Source organism: Nyctereutes procyonoides, unplaced genomic scaffold (assembly GCF_905146905.1).
Source record: "Nyctereutes procyonoides isolate TBG_1078 unplaced genomic scaffold, NYPRO_anot_genome, whole genome shotgun sequence".
In the NCBI taxonomy this organism is placed as follows: domain Eukaryota; kingdom Metazoa; phylum Chordata; class Mammalia; order Carnivora; family Canidae; genus Nyctereutes; species Nyctereutes procyonoides.
This window is the reverse complement of record NW_026575135.1, coordinates 8,027,685-8,048,797: the sequence shown is the minus strand read 5'-3', so window position 1 is coordinate 8,048,797 and position 21,113 is coordinate 8,027,685. Positions and strand designations below refer to the sequence as shown.

General features: G+C 36.2%; 1 protein-coding gene across 1 annotated transcript in view; it reads right to left on the bottom strand.

Moving 5' to 3' along the window:
• The window catches only part of SHOC1 (shortage in chiasmata 1), an 80,983-nt gene that overhangs the window by 35,779 nt on the left and 24,091 nt on the right, over positions 1-21,113 (bottom strand). The window contains exons 8-14 of the mRNA XM_055301551.1: positions 17,894-18,002; positions 12,713-12,807; positions 11,153-11,395; positions 6,654-7,070; positions 4,662-4,790; positions 3,532-3,708; positions 101-205 (exon numbers count right to left, since the gene is read on the bottom strand). Of these exons, the coding sequence (XP_055157526.1) occupies positions 101-205; positions 3,532-3,708; positions 4,662-4,790; positions 6,654-7,070; positions 11,153-11,395; positions 12,713-12,807; positions 17,894-18,002 (1,275 nt within the window). The remainder of the gene's footprint in view (positions 1-100; positions 206-3,531; positions 3,709-4,661; positions 4,791-6,653; positions 7,071-11,152; positions 11,396-12,712; positions 12,808-17,893; positions 18,003-21,113) is intronic.

Below are 21,113 nucleotides of genomic sequence, written 5' to 3'. Positions count from 1 at the left end.
ATAATTTCTCATAAGGTGCCTCTTTTTCAAAAAAGTAAGTTATTTCAGATGAAATATTTTAATAGGAACAAAAGGAGAAGTAAAAATTTCTCTCACTAACCCAATGCTGTGTCCAAGCCGCACGTTAAAAGGACATCTCTAATTGTTACCAGAAGATGTAAGAGAGCAGCATATTTAAATGTCATTTCTTTTCCATGGTTTGTACCTAAGCAAGAAAAAACATATTTAAAAACATAAGATACACATAAGAATTTTGGAATATGTATCAGAATGCTTAACAACACTAGGTAACATTCATTATCAGGTGCTTACTATGTGCCAGGCTGTTTAGAAGTTGGTTATTTCACTGAATCTATAATGATAACCCTGTCAGACAAGTTTATTATGATCCTCATTTTTTGGATGAGGAAATAGTCTGAATAAGGTTAAGTAACTGTCCAAGGTCAATTTGTGAATAAATGGTGGACCTGGCATTCAAACCCAGACAGCTATCCTTAGTGTTCCTACTCTTGAAGAAAATGAAACTTACAGCTTGCCAACTGGTGAAGATAAAGATGAGTGATTATAACATAAAGCAATACCCTGAAATGGAGGTAGAGACACCTGGGAATATTTGTCCAAAGATATGACTCAAACCAGAGATGTATTTACAAGGACAGACCAACTGTCTACTTAATGTTTTCCATGTAGTTCCAGAGCTTTTTGAAGATGATAGATTGGATTTCTGCACTGTGTGCAAAAGTGAAATCAAGAAGATAGGAATCTAGGCCTGCTGCCCCACTTCAACCAGAAAAGCTCTAATTTTCTCCATTTTATATAATGGGAGCCCATGAAATATTTATTTGTACCAAAAGTTCTGCTAAAAATTTTGAAAACTCATCAAACCAATCAATAAAGATCAAGGCAAATATGAAGTCATCACTGGAAAACAAGAAGCAACAGGAGAATCATTTATGGGTAGTATATCCAGCCCCTGTAAGGACTTGTGGAAACAAGTCAGTCATGGCCTGGAAGGGATGAGAACAGGGCAGAGAAACTAGATTTGGTACCATTTTTCTTCTTTCTTTAGGGGAACATCTCTTAAAGTGCAGGTCTGCAGCTGACAAATTCTTTCAGCTTTTGTATGTATGAAAATATCTTTATTTCACCTTTGCTCTCATAGTATATTTTTGCCTAGTATAGAAAACTAGGATTTTTTTCAGTATTTCATTTTATTTTTTAAATATGTATTTGGGAGAGAGGGAGAGGAACTGGGGTAAAGGGAGGGGAGTTTATTCTCAAGTAGACTCCCAGCTCAATCCCAGGACCCTGAGATTATGACCTGAGCCCAAATCAAGAGTCAGTCGCTCAACCTACTGAGCCCCCCAGGCACCTCTTCTTTCAGTATTTTATTTATTATTTTTTAAATATTTTATTTATTTATTCATAGACACACACACACACACATACACAGAGGCAGAGACACAGGCAGAGGGAGAAGCAGGCTCCATGCAGGGAGCCCGACGTGGGACTTGATCCAGGGTCTCCAGGATCACGCCCTGGGCTGCAGGCAGCACCAAACCGCTGCGCCACCGGGGCTGCCCTTCTTTCAGTATTTTAAAGATTTTACTCCACTGTCTTTTTACTTGTACTATTTCTGATAAGAAATTATGTCATCTTTATCTTTGCTTTCCTTATGCAACTTTTTTTTTTATTCTCTGGCTGCTCCTACAATTTTCTGTACTATTAGTTTTGAGCAATTTGATAATGATATGCTTTGATGTAGCTTCATTATGCTTCTTGTGCTTGGGATTCACTGAGTTTCTTGGACCTCTGGGTTTGTAGTTCTTAACTAAGTTTGGAAAGCTTCCAGTCATTATCTCTTCAAATACTTTTTCTTTTTTTTTAGTAAATTAATTTTTTGGATCCCTGGGTGGCGCAGCGGTTTGGCGCCTGCCTTTGGCTCGGGGCGCGATCCTGGAGACCCGGGATCGAATCCCATATCAGGCTCCCGGTGCATGGAGCCTGCTTCTCCCTCTGCCTGTGTCTCTGCCTCTCTCTCTCTCTCTGTGACTATCATAAATAAATAAATTTTAAAAAATTTATTAAAAAATTAATTTTTATTGGTGTTCAATTTACCAATATACAGAATAACACCCAGTGCTCATCCCGTCAAGTGTCCCCCTCAGTGCCTGTCACCCACTTCAAATACTTTTTCTATTTACCCCCTTTGCCTCTCCTTTGAGGACTTCAGTTACTATTATGTCAGGCTATTTGAAATTATTTCACAGGACACTGATGCTCTTTTTTTTCTTTTTAACGATTCTTTTATCTACCTGTGTTTTATTTTGTCAATAGTTTCCATTGCTATGTCTTCAAATTTACTAATCTTTTCTTCTGCAATATTTACCCTGCCATTAATCCAGTACATTTTTTCATTTCATACATTGTATTTTCATTTCTAGAAGTCTGATTTGTGTCCTTTTTACATCTCTAACTTATTAAACATATGGAACACAGTTATAAGAGGTTTCAGTGTCCTTCCCTAATAATGCTAACATCTTTGTCAGTTTTGAGCTTGCTTTGATGGATTATTCTCATTATGGATTGTGGTTTCCTATCTTGTTATGCCTGGTAATCTTTGATTGGATGCCAGACATTGTGAATTTTACCATGTTGGGTGCCCAACAAATTATGAGTTTTTCTCATCTAGCTGATGGGAGCAGGCATGACTCCCTGCCCTGCGTGAGTGCAGAGTACTACTTACTCTAATCCTTTCAGATGGTTTGTTTTCCCAAACTCAGGTGGTTTCCTCACATACACTCTTTGATCAGTACTCTGTTCAGTCCTCTGTATGAAGCTCTCCACTCTCTCATATCCTATCCTCTGAACTCTAGCTGTCTTGGTCTCCCTGGACTCTCAGTTCTGTTTCCTCAACACGGATTCTCCACTGGGCTCTGCCTCTAGTATCTCTCCCTGTGGTATGGCCTGGTGACTCTTTCAATGCAGTAAGCTAGGGCAATGATAGGGCTCACACCTTACTTGTTTCTCATCTCTCGGGTATCACTGTGCTTCACTGCCTCATGTCTAGGGTCTTAAAAATTGGTTTCGTGTATTTTGTCTTTGTCTTTTCTTTTTTTCCTGAATGGAGGGTAAACTCATCCCTGTTACTCCATCTTGATTGACCAGAAGAAAAGTCCCAGGATTGACTTTAATTAATCTATTTTTCAACCTCCCCCCATCTTGGGAGGCAATTAGGTGGTTCAGATGTTAACAATAATAGGGTTAACTTGATTTTTGCAATAGGAATCTGTCAAGTAATATATGTCAATTAGGAGCATCACTGAGAAGCAATGCCAGATGACATTTGTTACCTTTTTCTCCTTACTTAGCTGACCCTGCAGTATAGCTTATGGGTGTCATATTCTGAATTAAAGTTATGCCTTCATTCATGGCTCATTTCTATACCTTCTATATTCAACTTTTACTCATTTGGTACAATAATACATAAATTTTTATCCTTTTAAATAATTGACTTTTATTTGTCCTCACCTTGCTGAATAGCATCACTTATTACTTTTTCTTGCTCCTTTAAGAAGAACCTTGTTTGGTCAAAAATGACAGTGGCAAATGTCCAATCAGCAGCAGGGAGAGTACAGAGGCATTCAAGCTTTTTTAAGATAGGAGTAGCTGCTGCTTCTAGGAGACAGAATGCTTGGCACTGGCTATCTGTGAAAATAAAAGCATTAAAGATAGTGTTTTATAAGGATGGTATGCTCTTTTTGACAAACCAATTAAATATGTCACTTCACAGAAAACTGAACTACATCCAAATTCTTTTCTGAGTTAAAAATCATGAGTTTATGTAGAGGTTCATTTTAGGATATTTGTTCTAAGTAAACTAATTAACAATGAAACAAACAAAGACCCCTCTATGGAATTAGTATAATTTTATGGTATTTATTCAGTAACTAATTTGGCATGACAAGTGTGAAGAGCCATATAAAGAGAATCACATAATTTTTTTCTTTTCCCTCCGCAATCAGCTTACAACCTTAAGCTGAACGAATTTACAACAATGACAAATTGTTTCTAGTTTTCACTTAGAGTATCAATACTTAAAGATGAGCATTATCACCTTAAGGTCATAAATAAAACTAAACCAAAACAATGAAAAGATATTAAAAGCTAGTGTCATATTTTCTTATTGATTCTAATAATGAGCATGATGTTCTTAAGCAGGCTATTCTTTAAGAGTCAAACAGTATTCTTCATAGCAGAAGCAAAAATTTTAGTCAGTATTGGAAACAATAATAGCTTTTTAAAATATCACCCAGACAGTGGGTAAAAGAACACAGGGAATAAGCTTCAGATTTTTCATTTTTCCAGATTGGGCAGAAGAGCCTGAGCAGCTGCAGTGTGCTGTTGTCTAATGAATGTAGGGAAGCAGCTGTTTAAATGAAGGGAGACATAATACTGAGTGCCCTGGAGTAGAGCAATGAACAGGGCAGAGGCAGTGAATAGGGTGTTCCAGGTGTGGGAATATCTTGAAAGTAGGAATGGGATGAAGAAACATCTGAAACAAGCGAAGAAAATTGCATGGAAAATTAGGTATGTCCTACTCAGGAAAGTACATTCAAATTTACTTAATTTGAATATATTTTAAAAAGCATACATCATACCTGATGCTTGAATTTCAATGACATTATCTGCTCTCCTTTCCTGATTTATTTTCTCTAGAGCTTTAGGAGTACAAACAATATGACTTGCTTCCTGAAGAGTCAAAGAAGGTTCTTCTTTATCTTGAAATTCTAATAAAAAAATATTATTTTGCATTACTCAGGAAAACTTAATGCTGCTTTACTTAAAATGCTTTCATGTAATATGATCACAGTTGTTAAAGTTCTTCCTTGAAACATGTCCGTATTAAATTGAACAACTATTCAGGTTAATGGATGTGACACAGTGCTGAATGGCAGTAGCATAAAGAATCTTGGCATCAACAGATCACTGTTTTTTTTTTTCAGATCACTGTTTCGATCTCAGTTCTGATCTAGGTTCAGTGTCCTCATATATAAAATATAGATAAATATACCTATTTTGAATATTGTTATAAAGATTAAACATCAAATACAGTTCCTGACACCTAAAAGGCACATATAGCTCAACTGCATTTCTCTGTGGCTTTTCATATACTCTTCCTGCTACTAATTCTCTCCTATGCCCCAAGTCCTCCCTGTCTCCATCCTTTATTTCTTTATTTAAGATTTTATTTACTTATTCATGAGAGACACAGAGAGAGAGGCAGAGACATAGGCAGAGGGAGAAGCAGGCTCCTCACAGGGAGCCCAATGTGGGACTCGATCCCAGGATCCCGAAGGCAGACCTCAACTACTGAGCCACCCAGGCATCCCTCCATCCTTTCTTAATTAGGACAATTCTTACCACTCACCCCCTTCAGCTCTCAGGCATTTTCTATAAGCCTTACTCTACTATGTTGTTAGCTTCTCAGGGTGAGCAATAATATCGTATTTATCTCCAACATGTAATTTAGTGCTGGCATTCCATGTTCAAAAATGTCAGTTTCCTTTCTTCTTTCCCAAGCATTGTAGAGGATTACAAATATACATATAACTAATTAACTTATTTATAGTTACTTATGTTAATTAGATAGCAATGTTATCTATTAATAATATGATTACAAGATAATTTTGGAAATGTAATACCATTTTAACATATTAGCTTTAAATGCATGTGAAAAATCATGGAGTAAAATATCCTAAAATAGATTGTAAGTACACTTTTAATTAACTATAAATAATTGGAATAACTAGGATTAAATAATACCAATTACTAGAGTTTTTGAGGGGGCCTAATAAGTTGTACCATTCTTTCTTGCTCTTGAATTAACTATAAAATAAGGCAAGAAGTAAAATATACACCAAAATATTACCTGTTACTAATCAAGTCTAACTTGGAGAAAGGAGCTTAGTTTGAGAGTCAAATGGGCTTACTAACTAAACAGTGGAATTGTATATTAATACGAGACTATAAGACCTAAGTATACTGTAATTCTCACACAAAAATATTTTTGTACTTAATTCTTCTGGGTAATTTATGTCAAACATATTCTAGAATACCTATTGTTTCTTTACCAGAAGTGAAATGACATGACACACACTCCCTTTGATATAGTTATAAGCAGTGAATGTAAAACAGTTACAACTAACACAGAAACTCTTTAGCAAAGTTAAAAAGAGTAGAACAACCAAATGGGCAAAGTATTCTTAAGTATACATTAAAATATAAGTCATAATACTGAGGACTGTCAGCTAAAGGAGAAAAAAGAATGGCAGAATGATCAATAAAAGTTAGAAATACTATGACCCTGTATAACCAACTTGCAGAAAGCAAGTTTTACAAATAGTGGCTTTTTTTTTACAAGTTGAAATGCACTTTTAAATTTTTTGGAAAATATGTATCTATATCTATATTTTAAATAGCCACATCTATCTCCATAGTCAGTATCATCATGAATGAATGCCATTTCCTTTGACTTTGAAAAATAATATGTTCTATTTGAAAGAGCTATATTTCCTTACTTTCTGTAATGAATTATACATTTAGCCCTTAAAGCTATCATATCTGTGCCAAAATATTACTAAATTACCCACCATCGTTTTCTTTATTGCCTGTGACTTCAGTCTTGGAGGTACAAGTCTTATATTTATTTCTCAGCATAATAAAGTCACTCAAAAGATCCAAATCATCCTCCCATTTTTTACCATGTTTAAAAGATGCTTTTTCAATTTTTGGAGAGGAAGATAATTCATCAGATGGTACTGCGCAGTCAAGTTCCAAGTAATCTTCATTTTCTTTATTTTGGCTTATTCTGTAAACTGGTTCTAGATCATTCTTTGGGTTTTCTTCTTTTGTTGGTTGCTTAACAGATAAATTATCATCAGAAAAACACAAGTCTGGTACTTCTTTTGCTGGAGATGAAATATTTTGTGAAAGTAATAAATGATCATTTGTAGATTTCTCATCAATAAGTTCAATAGGTGAGGAACAACTTTTATGTTCTAGCGATGCTGAAAACAGAAAATAAATATATCCAAATGACTTCCAAGCATAAATGAGTGTACTACTTGGGTATTACGATAATTTTTGTAAGTTCTTATTATTATAATTTGATCCTAAGAAGTACTTTATTTACTACTTTGAAAATCAATTTTGGGGGCACCTGGGTGGCTCAGTGGTTGAGCGTTTGCCTTTGGCTCAGGTCGTGATCCCGGGGTCCTGGGATCAAGTTCCATATGAAACTCCCTGCAGGGAGCCTGCTTCTCCCTCTGCCTATGTCTCTGCCTCTCTCTGTGCCTCTCATGATTAAATAAATAAATAAGTAAAATCAATTTTGGCCTGAATAAAATAAATTTCTAAAAAGGGCAATAATTCAGCACCTCTTTTTCTTATTTCTGGAGCTAGGTTACCAGGCAAAGAATTTCAGAAAAGTCCTATTGCCAATAGGCTTGCAATTAAGTCTGAAGGTCAAAACCTTAGGTATCAAGCAATCCATGGACCAGAAGAATATATCTGCAATACATATACTTGAAAAAGGACAATATCCAAAATATACAAAGAACTCTTATAGCTTAATATTTAAAAAGAAAGCCAATTTAAAATTGGACAGGGTATTTGAACAATACTTCATATATGTATGCTACAGCAAGGATTAATTGTGAAAATATGCTAAATGAAAGAAGCCAATCACAAAAAACCACATATTGTATGATTCCATTTATATGAAACAACCAGGGTCAACAAATCTATACAGAGAATAAATTAGTAGTTCCACGGCTGGGAAAATGGGGAGTGACTGCTAAGGGGTATGAGATTTCTTTTAGGTGATGAGAAAAATGTTCTAGAATTCCTGGCGATTACAACTCCATGGATATAGTAAAAACCACTGAATGGTTTTTATACTTTAAATGGATGAGTTGCATGGTATGTGAATTATATTTCTTTTTTAAAAAGATTTTATTTATTTATTCATAAATGTGAGCCCGATGTGGGACTTGATGCGGGGACTCCAGGATCACACCCTGGGCCAAAAGTGCTTAACCGCTGAAGCACCCATGCATACCAATGAATTATATTTCAATAAATCCATTATATATATATTTTTAAGGTTTATTTATTTATTTGAGAGAATACAAGTAGAGGGAGGGGCGGAGGGAGAGAATCTTCAGGCAGACTCCCCACTGAGCATGGAGCCTGCCCCAGGGCTCCATCTCATTACCAATGAGATTTGACCTGAGCTAAACCAAGAGTCAGACACTTAAACAACTGAGCCACCCAGGCTCCCTTCTAATATATTTTTAAAGGAGGGTATACAAATGGCCAGTGACCATGTAAAGTGATGTTCATCATCATTAGTCATCAGGAAATACAAATTAAAACCACAGTGAGATACCACAACACACCCATAAGAATGGCTAAAACCAAAGACTGTCAATACTAATTGTTGACAAAGATATAGAGTAACTGGAACTCTCACACGTTGCTAGTATGAATACATAATGATACAATGACTTTGGTAAACAATTTAGTAGTTTCTTATGAAGTTAAATATATACCTACTGTAAGACTGAGTAATTATAGATATTCACTTAAATGATAACATATATTCACTTAAAAGAAATGGTAACATATGTCCACAAAAAGACTTCTTTAATAACACTATAGAAGTTTTTTCCTAATAGTAAAAATCTGGCAATAAATCCAGGAGAGTTTAATATATCCATATGAAAAATTCCTCAGTAATAAGAAATGAACTAGTCATACACATAAGATCATAAATGAATCTCAAAAATGTTATGCTGAGTGGAAGAAGCCAGACACAAAAGAATTACTATATAATTCCATAAATGAAATTCTGGAAAAAGGGAAACTACTACCTAGTGGCAGAAAGTAGATCAGAGGTTACCTGGGGTCAGTAGTGAAGTTTGTAAGAAGAGAGGGATGGGAATGACTACAGAATGCAAAGGGGCTCAGGGAACTTTTCTAGTGATAGAAATATTCTATATCTTAGTTATGATGAGTAGTTTCATTGGTATGCACATTTGTCAAAATACATAAAACTGTACAGTTAGAATGGGTAGATTTTATTATTATAAATTATACCTTACAAAGTTTATTTGAGAAAAACTTAAATGTCTATAGGACCAGATAAATAAGCTATGTAAATGAATGAAGTATATGGCCCGTGCTTAAATCATAATCTTTAGGAAGATAGATTTTGAGTTTTTTTCTTCCAAAAGTAGTCTGTATTTTTTTTGTTTTTGCTTTTATTAGAGATAATGGTATAAGAAACATTTTGTTTTCCTCTTAACTATATTAAATGTAAGGCAAAAGTGCAAGAGTAATGCTAATTGCCAACTAACACCTGGTCTCAATTTATGAGTGCTGGGAACTGTGGGGAATTGGAGGTTGGTGAGCTATAACGGGCATGTCTAAAGTGATGAGCTGCTAGTGGCTCCAACCAATTGTTGCTATATAGGAATATAGGTCTGGTATTTGGAATTTTTAAGGACAAAATACAGATCATTTATCTGCAACTCTTGAAACTGTACATATTGGTAGTTAATTAAAACATTAATATGGGTCAATAATATGTGGGCTAAGACCAGAGTGTCACCAATTTGCAACTTCTGAGATATTTTCTAGAGATATCCTGGTATGTTTAGCAGGCAAATATGAACTGTCATTACTTCCTTTTCTGATTATTTTCTTCTACTTCTCTCTGTTTGATCACCGCTATCTTGACAACTTGACAATGCGCCAGCACTAATACAGTTATTGCTATTTATTTTTATTACTTTTTCAGTTGCAGTTTTTTAAATTTATTTATGATAGGCACACAGTGAGAGAGAGAGAGAGGCAGAGACACAGGCAGAGGGAGAAGCAGGCTCCATACACTGGGAGCCCGATGTGGGATTCGATCCCGGGTCTCCAGGATCGTGCCCTGGGCCAAAGGCAGGTGCCAAACCGCTGCGCCACCCAGGGATCCCTCAGTTGCAGTTTTTTAAACTTTAGAATTAAACTATCATAATTCTCTTGATGTAAAGGTGAATTACATGTTTTATTTTAACCTCAAAATAGTTACATATACTAGTAAAGATTTTACATAGTCTTATAGATTTAATACATTATTTTGGATATTTGAAGACCCCATAAAATCTTCCTCTCCCTTTTCTTTGTCTGTCAATCGACTTAATCTCTTTTAAAATTCTTTTTCCATCCTGAGTAACCATCTAGGCCTTAGGATAGGTGTACATTTCCTTGACATAGTCTATTTCCTTTTTACCAAAGCCCTCTGTCTTCTGTCTTTGAAACATCTCTTGTTGATACCCATTCTTGCCCCAGTTTTTATCTCCTTGAGCAGTCTCCAACATACACATAAAATTGTATTAAAAATATATAAATATTTATATAAATATAATAAACTAAAAGTGAACTTTCCCAATTTCTTAAGATTTAAATTTACTATTGCACAAACTAATTTAAAAACAATCCATATACTCAAAAAGGTATAATTCAGGCAAAGTATGTTATATTTATAATAGTGGGATATATAAAAAAATAACTCGAAAGATAGATACTCAAAAGACATTTTTGCTGCCTTAAATTGTATAAGTAAAAAATGTTAGTTAAGTGAGTAAATAAATACTTTGGATACAAAGATAGATTATCTATTGTTAAAGAGAGGTTACTAGATATTATTATTGAACACCCAGAGTTCACCTGTCAGATTTAAAAATAACAGTGCTGGTTTGAGTCTAGTCTGATGTAAAATAAACACTAGGCCAGCAATTAATCATTTATAAAAAGAAACAAAGTCACTTTAATTGAAAATGGCTAGAAATTTAAAAACAGTCTATAGAATTTTAGGACAACAAAGGATTTTAGGAGGAGCTAGCCAAACTTCTCATTTTTTTCAAGGAAGAAAATGGGGCTTAATGGAGCTTAAAGTTATAAATTCTGGCAGAGCCAGAGGTAATACTGAATGCTGGAATTTAGTTTTATTTTCCCAATCACCTAGTGGAAAGCCAGCATCTAACATTTTCTCATTCTGAAAAATTCACACAAGTAATATTTACTATTATGTACTCACATTCTAATTGAAGTAGTTTTGTTGGCAAAAATATCTCCATTGTAGTATCACTAGAAGATAAATCATTACCAGACAAATACGTTTTCAGAAGTTCCAAAGTTTCTGTTTCTATCAGATTTAGTCCTCCTTCTTTCCACCACTCTGTGCTTATAGGATTAACTACAAGGCTTTCTTCTTCAATAGAAAATATCTTTTTCAAATCTGTAACTGAACATTGGCTGCGGGGCTCTTCAGTTCTTGACACTTAAAAAACAATAACAAACCAAAAACAAATAGAAACAGTTCACAGGGCAAAAAGAGATGAAAAATACAATAAATAAAATCATACTGAACATTCCTTATGAAATAGCTTTTCACACATTGGGGAAAAAAGTGAAATGTGAAGTTATATAACTAGCATCTTCAAGATGTTAATACTTATAAAAGTCCAGAGTATTATAGCATAAAAGTCCAGAGTAGGGATCCCTGGGTGGCGCAGCGGTTTGGCGCCTGCCTTTGGCCCAGGGCGCGATCCTGGAGACCCGGGATCGAATCCCACATCGGGCTCCCGGTGCATGGAGCCTTCTTCTCCCTCTGCCTATGTCTCTGCGCCTCTCTCTCTCTCTGTGACTATCATAAATAAATAAAAAAAAAATAAAAGTCCAGAGTATTATAGCAACAGAAGTCATTTAGGGATTTATTTCAATTTTTTTTATTTATTATTTATGATAGTCACAGAGAGAGAGAGAGAGGCAGAGACACAGGCAGAGGGAGAAGCAGGCTCCATGCACTGGGAGCCCGACGTGGGATTCGATCCCGGGTCTCCAGGATCACGCCCTGGGCCAAAGGCAGGCGCCAAACCGCTGCGCCACCCAGGGAGTCCTAGGGATTTATTTCAATCTGTGGAAGTATCATGAAGTTAAAATTATTCTAGTATTTACTAGGAGATAGAACCATTATTTTGTTTGACCATTTTAGCAATTACTAAATTAATACATTTGATAGCATTTTGAAGAATTAAAGTAAGATTTACTAAATTTGAAATTCTATTTTATTATAATGAACCTAAACTAGAAGATATATTTGATCAGATTTTATGATGACTATCATCTTAGATATTGTGGCATAGAGTTTTCTACCTTATTACTTCTAACCTAAATAATGACAAATCACAATATATGGAGGAACTGAAGCAGCGCAACTACTTAAATCATTATCTGCATTATAAGCATCAACACAAAATTATGATGAAAAATTTTGAAATCCTAATTTTGGAACTGTGTGTTTTTTTTTAAGATTTTATTTATTTATTCATGAGAGACACAGAGAGAGAGAGAGGCAGAGACACTGAGGCTGAGGGAGAAGCAGGCTCCCAATGTGGGACTCGATCCCAGAACCCCAGGATCATGCCTTGAGCCAAAGGTTCAACCGCTGACCCACCCAGGTGTCCTTGGAACTGTGTTTTTTATAACGACAGTAACAGTAATAAAAAATAAGAAGAATACTGACAATACATTTCTACTAATTATACCTTTTCACATTTACTTTTTGTTTAGCATTCAAAAATCAATTAATCTTTACCTGTAAACAAAAATGGGTTCAAAGAGCTTCTGCAGCTTTCTAACTGCCACATCATCCAGTACTTGTGAGCTGATTCTTCAGCAGAAAGCAAATTACTGAGAATGAAGAGTTAAAGCTTAATGTATTAATAATATTGAGCCTTTTTACATACTAAAATTTTAAGAAAATTATTTTTTTAACACTATTTTAACAAACTTATTCCAACAATATATTAAAAAGATAATACATCACAACCAAGTGGAGTTTATTCCAGCAATGCAGGGTTGCTTTAACATTCAAAAATTAATCAATGTAACTTCCCATACTAACACACAACAAAAGGAAGAAAAAAACATGATCATCCCAATAGATGCAGAAATAGAAATTGATAAAACATGATTTCCCAATAAAATGCTAAGGAAAGAAGGAATAGAAAATAACTTCCTGGGCACTTGGGTGGCTCAGTTGGTTAATCATTTGCCTTTGGCTCAGGTCATGATCCCAGGGTCCTTAGATCAAGCCGCACGTTGGGCTCCCTGCTTGGCAGGGAGTCTGCTTCTCCATCTCCCTCTGCCTGCAGCTCTCCCTGCTTGTGGGCTAGCTCACTCTCGCTGTTAAATCAATCAATCAATCAATCAATCAATCTTTTTTAAAAAAAGAAAGAAAATAACTTCCTCAACCTGATGGGGAGCATCTACCGAACAGCTATATGAAAAAGCGCTCATTGCCACTCATCATCAGGGAAATGCAAATCAAGACTACAATGAGATATTACCTCACACCCATCAGAATGGCTAAAATAAAAAAAAACACAAGAAACAAGTGTTGGTGAGGATGTTGAGAAAAAAGGGGAACCTTCATGCACTGTTGGTGGTAATGCAAACTGGTGCAGCCACCTTGAAAGACAGTATGGAGGTTCCTCAAAAAATTAACAATAGAACTACTACAGTATGTAACCACATGTATGGGCTTGAAGACATTTTGCTAAGTGAAATAAGCTGACATGGAAAGATGAATGATTCCACTTTTATGAGATATGTAAAATAGTCACATTCCCAAAATCAAAAACTGGAATGGTGTTTACCAGAAATTGGAGAGAGGGAGAAACGGGAAGTTACTAATCAATTGACAGGTATAGAGTTTCAGTTAGGTTAAGATAAATACGTTCTAGAGATCTGCTGTGCAACACTGTCAATAATTATTTATCGGATACTTAAAGAGGATAGATCTCACATTGTGTTCTTACCACAATAAAATTAAAAAATAAAATAAAATAAAAGCTCCACAGGGTGCCTGAGTGGCTCATTCAGTTAAGTAGCTGTCTTGGGGTCAGGTCATGATCCCTGTGTCCCAGGATGGAGCCTTAAGAAAATTATTGTTCTAAGTATTTTTTTTTTTACATTCAAAAGCAAGTGAAAAATTTACTCTATAAATGTGTGGACTGAAGTAGCATGTTCTACAGACCAAGTTTCAAATACTTACTTTTCCTCCCCTTGGAAGGTTTGGGAATTTGTTAGCCTCTGAATTGCTCCTGTTTTGCCTATATCTCAACCCCTACCTCCACATCCCTCAAGGGAACCTGGAGCCAGAGGAGGCTGACTTAGGAGGGTTTTAGCACTTCCTTCCATGAAGTGTGCTGGCACCAACCCTACAAGCCACCCAAAATAAAAAAATATATATAAAACAATAGCTTTAATACAAATTTTTATGAAATTGCTGTCCCCAAGTCCGTTCTAAACAAATTCTGGAGCCACTCCTGGTTGAGGGTCATTGTGAAAAAGTTGTCCCCTCTAACTTCTTAGGAAGGTAAAAGTTTAGTGCTAAAGTTTATTTCAGGTTCTTCAAACTCAGTGGGTGTGTGAGTGATGTATGTCTGTTTGCATGTCTTGGGGTACCAGGAAGAGAAAGGAAGAAAGACGCATGACAATTAGTGTAAATCATAGTTTATCAGTAGCTATGAAGTTAATGGCGTTGGTAGGGAAAATAACACTAATCCACAAACCCTTTAATCTATGCCCCCAAACCTCTCACTCCAAGGCAAGAATTTTTTAAAAATATTTTATTTATTTATTTGACAGAGAGAGAGTGAGCACAAGCAGGGGAAGCAGCAGAGGGAGAGGGAGAAGCAGGCTCCCCATGGGGCAGGGAGCCCAATGCAGAGCTCAATGTGGGGCTTGATCCCAGGACCCTGGGATCATGACCTGAGCCAAAGGTAGACACTTAACCCACTGAACCACCCAGGTGTCCCAACCCCCTGCAAAGAAAGAATTGATTGTATTCTGTTTCTTTGTTCATATGGGACATATATGGGCACGCTAATTATAAGTACTGCTAGTTAAGTTGACAGTCTCAGATAGTAGAAAGCTAGGTTTTATGTCTAAGCTATCCAGTTTACCAACATAATCCCAAATCTATCATGAGGTGGCAAAATGTGAGATTCTAGATAATTCTTGAACCTTACACCAAGATCTCTTTGACAAGCAGACTCATCAGATTATAGGTAATTACTTTAAGGCAAAAGGAAGGCAAGCCAAGGCCAACAGGAGACCATAAAATAAACAAATATTCTTACTTTTAATATAACTTTCTGAAGACATGTCTGAATTTGATATATTGTTTAGTCATACATAAAAATAAGTTCGTAATTCAGTAATCAGCATGGAAATAAAGTCTGATGCTACACAGACTTTTCAGCTTCAGAAAATCTAGCATAGAGTTTGACATGTGGTAAGCACTCAAAATATTTGTTAACTGGTTATATTTCCAGCCAAAATCTTGTGTTATGAAATAGAAGTAACTGGGGACATAAAATCAAGTTAAAGGTACAGTAACACTACATTTTATTTTTCCCTTCTTTTTTTATTTTAACACTTTTTTCTTTGTTTTTAGGTTCACAGTTGAGGTGAAAATCCATTTTTTAAACAGGAATTTTAAGGTTTTTATATTCATAAACCAAATTGAAGTGATTTACCTCTTGCTAATGAATGTAGCATGATGAGACGACCTCTTTAAGTTGTTTCCAATGGCCCTAGAACCTATGGCTAATTTTAAAAAGCCTTTTTTGTTCTAACTTATGAAAATAATAATACATAGAAAAGACTTAAGTTTTGTAAGTTCTAATTAGTTGAGTTATAAGAGTAAGTAGATATATAGCTTGTGTGATTAAAAGTTTATGATAATTAAGTAAATACTTTTAATATCCGATTGAAATTCAAGATTGTACTAATATCTGCTAGTTTCTGTTTTTGATTATCAATCTGCCCTAATAGATGGATTAGGGTATGTGAAGTAAAAGAGCACTAAAAAAGATAGTACATGCCCTGCAAATAAACATCTGCACCTTAGCCAAGGAACTAAAAGTATTTAAACAAATTATAAGTAGTTTCTGTACTTGTTCTGTGAGATTATTTTTAGAGTTAGAATCGGATAGGGGCAGTTCTGATTCACGGTAGATTCTATATATCATAGGTTTATTCCCCAAATGACACAATCCTTTGCCAGATGAATCCTTTGCTAGTTGGGGCCCTCAATACCAGACTCCTTCATTGTGTGCTGTGACACCTTCCTGAGACCATTAAATAGAAACCTGAGCAGCTAGTGATAAGTTGCTCCAGTTGCTCCCAAAAACCCTCTGGAATTCTCCTCTGAATTCTCCTCTGACAGATTAGCCAATCAGAGCTAAGAACTCAAAACTCAATACTCAGCTCCCACAGCATCCATTCTGCGAATAATTCGTTAGACACTTGTAGACTTTCCTGTAATTTTCCAGAAAGTGTATTATTTTAGGACTCATTAAGTTTCAAGGTTACAGTGGGGATAAAAGGGGATGGACTGGTTATGCTCCTAGTTTTGTAACTGGCATAAGAGAAAGGAAATGCAGCGACAATTCCGGATAGCAGACTGATCTAATTTAGAAAACATTAAGATACACGATGCCACATGGTAGAAGATAGCAACAAAAGCTATCTCAGACTCCACTGGAGGGCAAATTCATATATTGAAGCTCTAATTCTCAGTACCTCAGAATGTGACTGTATTTGTAGACAAGGCCTTTAAAGAGATAATTAAGTTAAAATGGGGTGGTTAAGGTAGAAGCTAATCCAATATGAATAGGAATTTAGGACATAGACATGCATGGAGGAAAGATTGTAAGAAGAGAAAGCTAGACAGGGCACCTGGGTGGTTGAGTTGGTTAAGTGGCTGACTTCAGCTCAGGATATGATCTTGGGATTCAGGGGCCCAGTGTCAGACCTCACATGCTCAGCGGGGAGTCTGCTTCTCTCTCTCCCTGTGCCCCTCCCCCTGCTCATGCTTTCTCTCTCTCAAATAAATATATAAATAAAATCTTTTTTTAAAAAAAAGAAGATAGAAGACAGTTACCTAAGATGAAGCCAAGAAAAGACATCTCATAATGAATCCAGTCCTGCTTAATCTTAGACTTCTATCCTCCGAACTAAATAAATTTAAATTAATTTACCATAGTCTGGGTGTTTAAGCCATTCATCTATTGTATTTGTTAAGGCAGCCTGAGCAAATAAATATACAACTACACTGTCTTTCATAGCAGTGAGTGCCAATAGTGGGAGCTCCATTGGCAGGTATCCAGTGGCAATATCCTAAGCAAATTGTTCTAGTGCCAGATCTTTAAAATTTTTCAAGTTATTTATTTTAAATGGTAATATGTTCACATTCAAAATACGAAAAATATGAAAGAACCTGGCTATATCACTTACTAGCTCCCATGGGTATGCCAGGCTACCCAGTTCCCTCCCAGACATAACCAAAGTTACTTGATTCTTGCATCTTTTTAAAGATATTCTATACGTATAAAAATAAGTATGTACATATATATTCATATATTCTATTTGCTTACTATAAACACTGTTTTTGTTTACATTCTTTCACAGAGGTATCTTGGAAATTGCTTTTATATGGAGGGATTTAATTAAAGACTGGTTATTTTTTTTTAAAGATTTTATTTTATTTATCCATGACAGACACAGAGAGATGCAGAGAGAGAGGCAGAGACACGAGCAGAGGGAGAAGCAGGTTCCATGCAGGGAGCCCAACGTGGGACCTGATCCTGGGTCTCCAGGATCACGCCCTGGGCTGAAGGCAGCACTAAACCGCTGAACCACCCAGGCTGCCCATGACTGGTTATTTTGAATTGTAATTTGAGTTCTAGCCATAATCTTTACTTACATTTTACAAACAGGAGAAAATGGAAATGTCTGAAGTCTTGTACATAATGAAGTCACGGAAGAAGGTTGGTTTGTTAGATGTAGATGAGTTAATGGCATTTCTAACTCCACTAGAATACAAAAAGTTTAAAAAATAATTAATTACATAAACATTGAATAAAATTTAGTTTAGAACTCTTTGTAAGTGACTATTATATTGATCATTCTGCTACAACACAAAGTTTTATTTTACTTATTTTTTTTAAAGATTTTTATTTATTTATTCATGAGAGACACAGAGAGAGAGGCAGAGACACAGGCACAGGGAGAAACAGGCCCCCTGCAGGGAGCCCGACGTGGGACTCGATCCCTGGACCAAACGCAGGTGCTTAACCGCTGAGCCACCCAGGCATCCCCAACACAAAGTTTTAATAAAAAGACATTTGGGCTACTTGAAATACAAAATAATAGTTTTAAATTTCCATCTATAAGAAATTACACATATATCACATGCTGTCTCAACAGTGATAGTAGTGATTTAAAAAATACACTGACAACTAAACTTTATTGAGTTTACTGTATGAGAGAAATTCTAAGAGTCTTATGTATAATTATGCTTTCAATTCTGACAACTTAAGTTGTCAGTACTTAGGAGACAATACTATTTTTGTCTTCATACTAAATATTGGTGATGTTAAGTAAATAGTATTAATGGAGACTAATTCTTTGCCTTAATAAGTGTGGAGTCTGGGTGGCCCAGCACAGAATTACATATTTATAGGGTGGGCTTCAGAAACTGAAACTCCCATGGACTTTCTTCAGAGAGTTAGAACAAATTATTTTAAGATTTGTGTGGAATCAGAAAAGACCCCGAATAGCCAGGGGAATTTTAAAAAAGAAAACCATAGCTGGGGCATCACAATGCCAGATTTCAGGTTGTACTACAAAGCTGTGGTCATCAAGACAGTGTGGTACTGGCACAAAAACAGACACATAGATCAATGGAACAGAATAGAGAACCCAGAAGTGGACCCTGAACTTTATGGTCAACTAATATTCGACAAAGGAGGAAAGACTATCCATTGAAAGAAAGACAGTCTCTTCAATAAATAAATGGTGCTGGGAAAATTGGACATCCACATGCAGAAGAATGAAACTAGACCACTCTTTCACCATACACAAAGATAAACTCAAAATGGATGAAAGATCTAAATGTGAGACAAGATTCCATCAAAATCCTAGAGGAGAACACAGGCAACACCCTTTTTGAACTCGGCCACAGTAACTTCTTGCAAGATACATCCACGAAGGCAAAAGAAACAAAAGCAAAAATGAACTATTGGGACTTCATCAAGATAAGAAGCTTTTGCACAGCAAAGGATACAGTCAACAAAACTAAAAGACAACCTACAGAATGGGAGAAGATATTTGCAAATGACGTATCAGATAAAGGGCTAGTTTCCAAGATCTATAAAGAACTTATTAAACTCAACACCAAAGAAACAAACAATCCAATCATGAAATGGGCAAAAGACATGGAGAGAAATCTCACAGAGGAAGACATAGACATGGCCAACATGCACGTGAGAAAATGCTCTGCATCACTTGCCATCAGGGAAATACAAATCAAAACCACAATTAGATCCCACCTCACACCAGTGAGAATGAGGAAAATTAACAAGGGAGGAAACCACAAATGTTGGAGAGGATGCGGAGAGAGGCGAACCCTCTTACACTGTTGGTGGGAATGTGAACTGGTGCAGCCACTCTGGAAAACTGTGTGGAGGTTCCTCAAAGAGTTAAAAATAGACCTGCCCTAGGACCCAGCAATTGCACTGTTGGGGATTTACCCCAAAGATTCAGATGCAATGAAACGCTGGGACACCTGCACCCCAATGTTTATAGCAGCAATGTCCACAATAGCCAAACTGTGGAAGGAGCCTCAGTGTCCATCGAAAGATGAATGGATAAAGAAGATGTGGTTTATGTATACAATGGAATATTACTCAGCCATTAGAGACGCCAAATACCCACCATTTGCTTCAACGTAGATGGAACTGGAGGGTATTATGCTGAGTGAAGTAAGTCAATCGGAGAAGGACAAACAGTGTATGTTCTCATTCATTTGGGGAATATAAATAATAGTGAAAGGGAATATAAGGGAAGGGAGAAGAAATGTGTAGGAAATATCAGAAAGGGAGACAGAACATAAAGACTCCTAACTCTGGGAAACGAACTAGGGGTGGTGGAAGGGGAGGAGGCCGGGGGGTGGGGGTGAATGGGTGACGGGCACTGAGGGGGGCACTTGACGGGATGAGCACTGGGTGTTATTCTGTATGTTGGTAAATTGAACACCAATAAAAAATAAATTTATTAAAGAAAAAGAAACTGAAACTCATTTTTTCATAAGCAGCAGTGTGTTTCTAACACTTTCATAAATAAAGCAGTAAACTTCCAAATAGATGATTAATATGATTTAATTATAAATGTAACTACAGGAGCACCTGGGTGGCTCAGTCAGTTAAGTATCTGACTCTTGATTTTGGCTCACATCATGATCTCAGGGTTGTAATATTAGGCTCCACACTGGGCGTAGAGCCTGTGTAAGATTCTCTCTCTCCCCCTACCTCTGCCTACCTCCCTCCACCCCCGCTGAAATAAATAAATAAAATAATAAAATAAATGTAACTAAATAATAGTATCATCAAAATAGCTACCCAATTTGTAAAATATTTTATTTATTTATTTATTTATTTATTTATTTATTTATTTATTTATTTATTTATTTATTTATGAGAGAGAGAGAGAGAGAGAGAGAGAGAGAGAGAGAAAGAGAGTAAATGAGCAGAGGGAAGGGCAGAGGGAGAGGGAGAAGCAGACCAGGGAGCCCGATGCAGGGCTTGAGCCCAGACCCCTGGGATCATGACCTAAGCCAAAGGCAGATGCTTAATCAACTGGACCACCCAGGTACCCCTCATCAACATAATTAAGAAGCAACACTACTTGATATTACAGTGGAACAAAAGAAGATTCAGAGTCCAAATCTGGTATGATAATATTAGTAACAATAATGATAGGATTGTTTTAATTTTTTTAAAGATTTTATTTATTTATTCATGAGAGACACACACACAGAGAGGGGCAGAGACACAGGCAGAGGGAGAAGCAGGCTCCATGCAGGAGCCTGATGTGGGACTCAATCCTGGGTGCCCAGGATCAGGCCCTGGCCTGAAGGTGGCGCT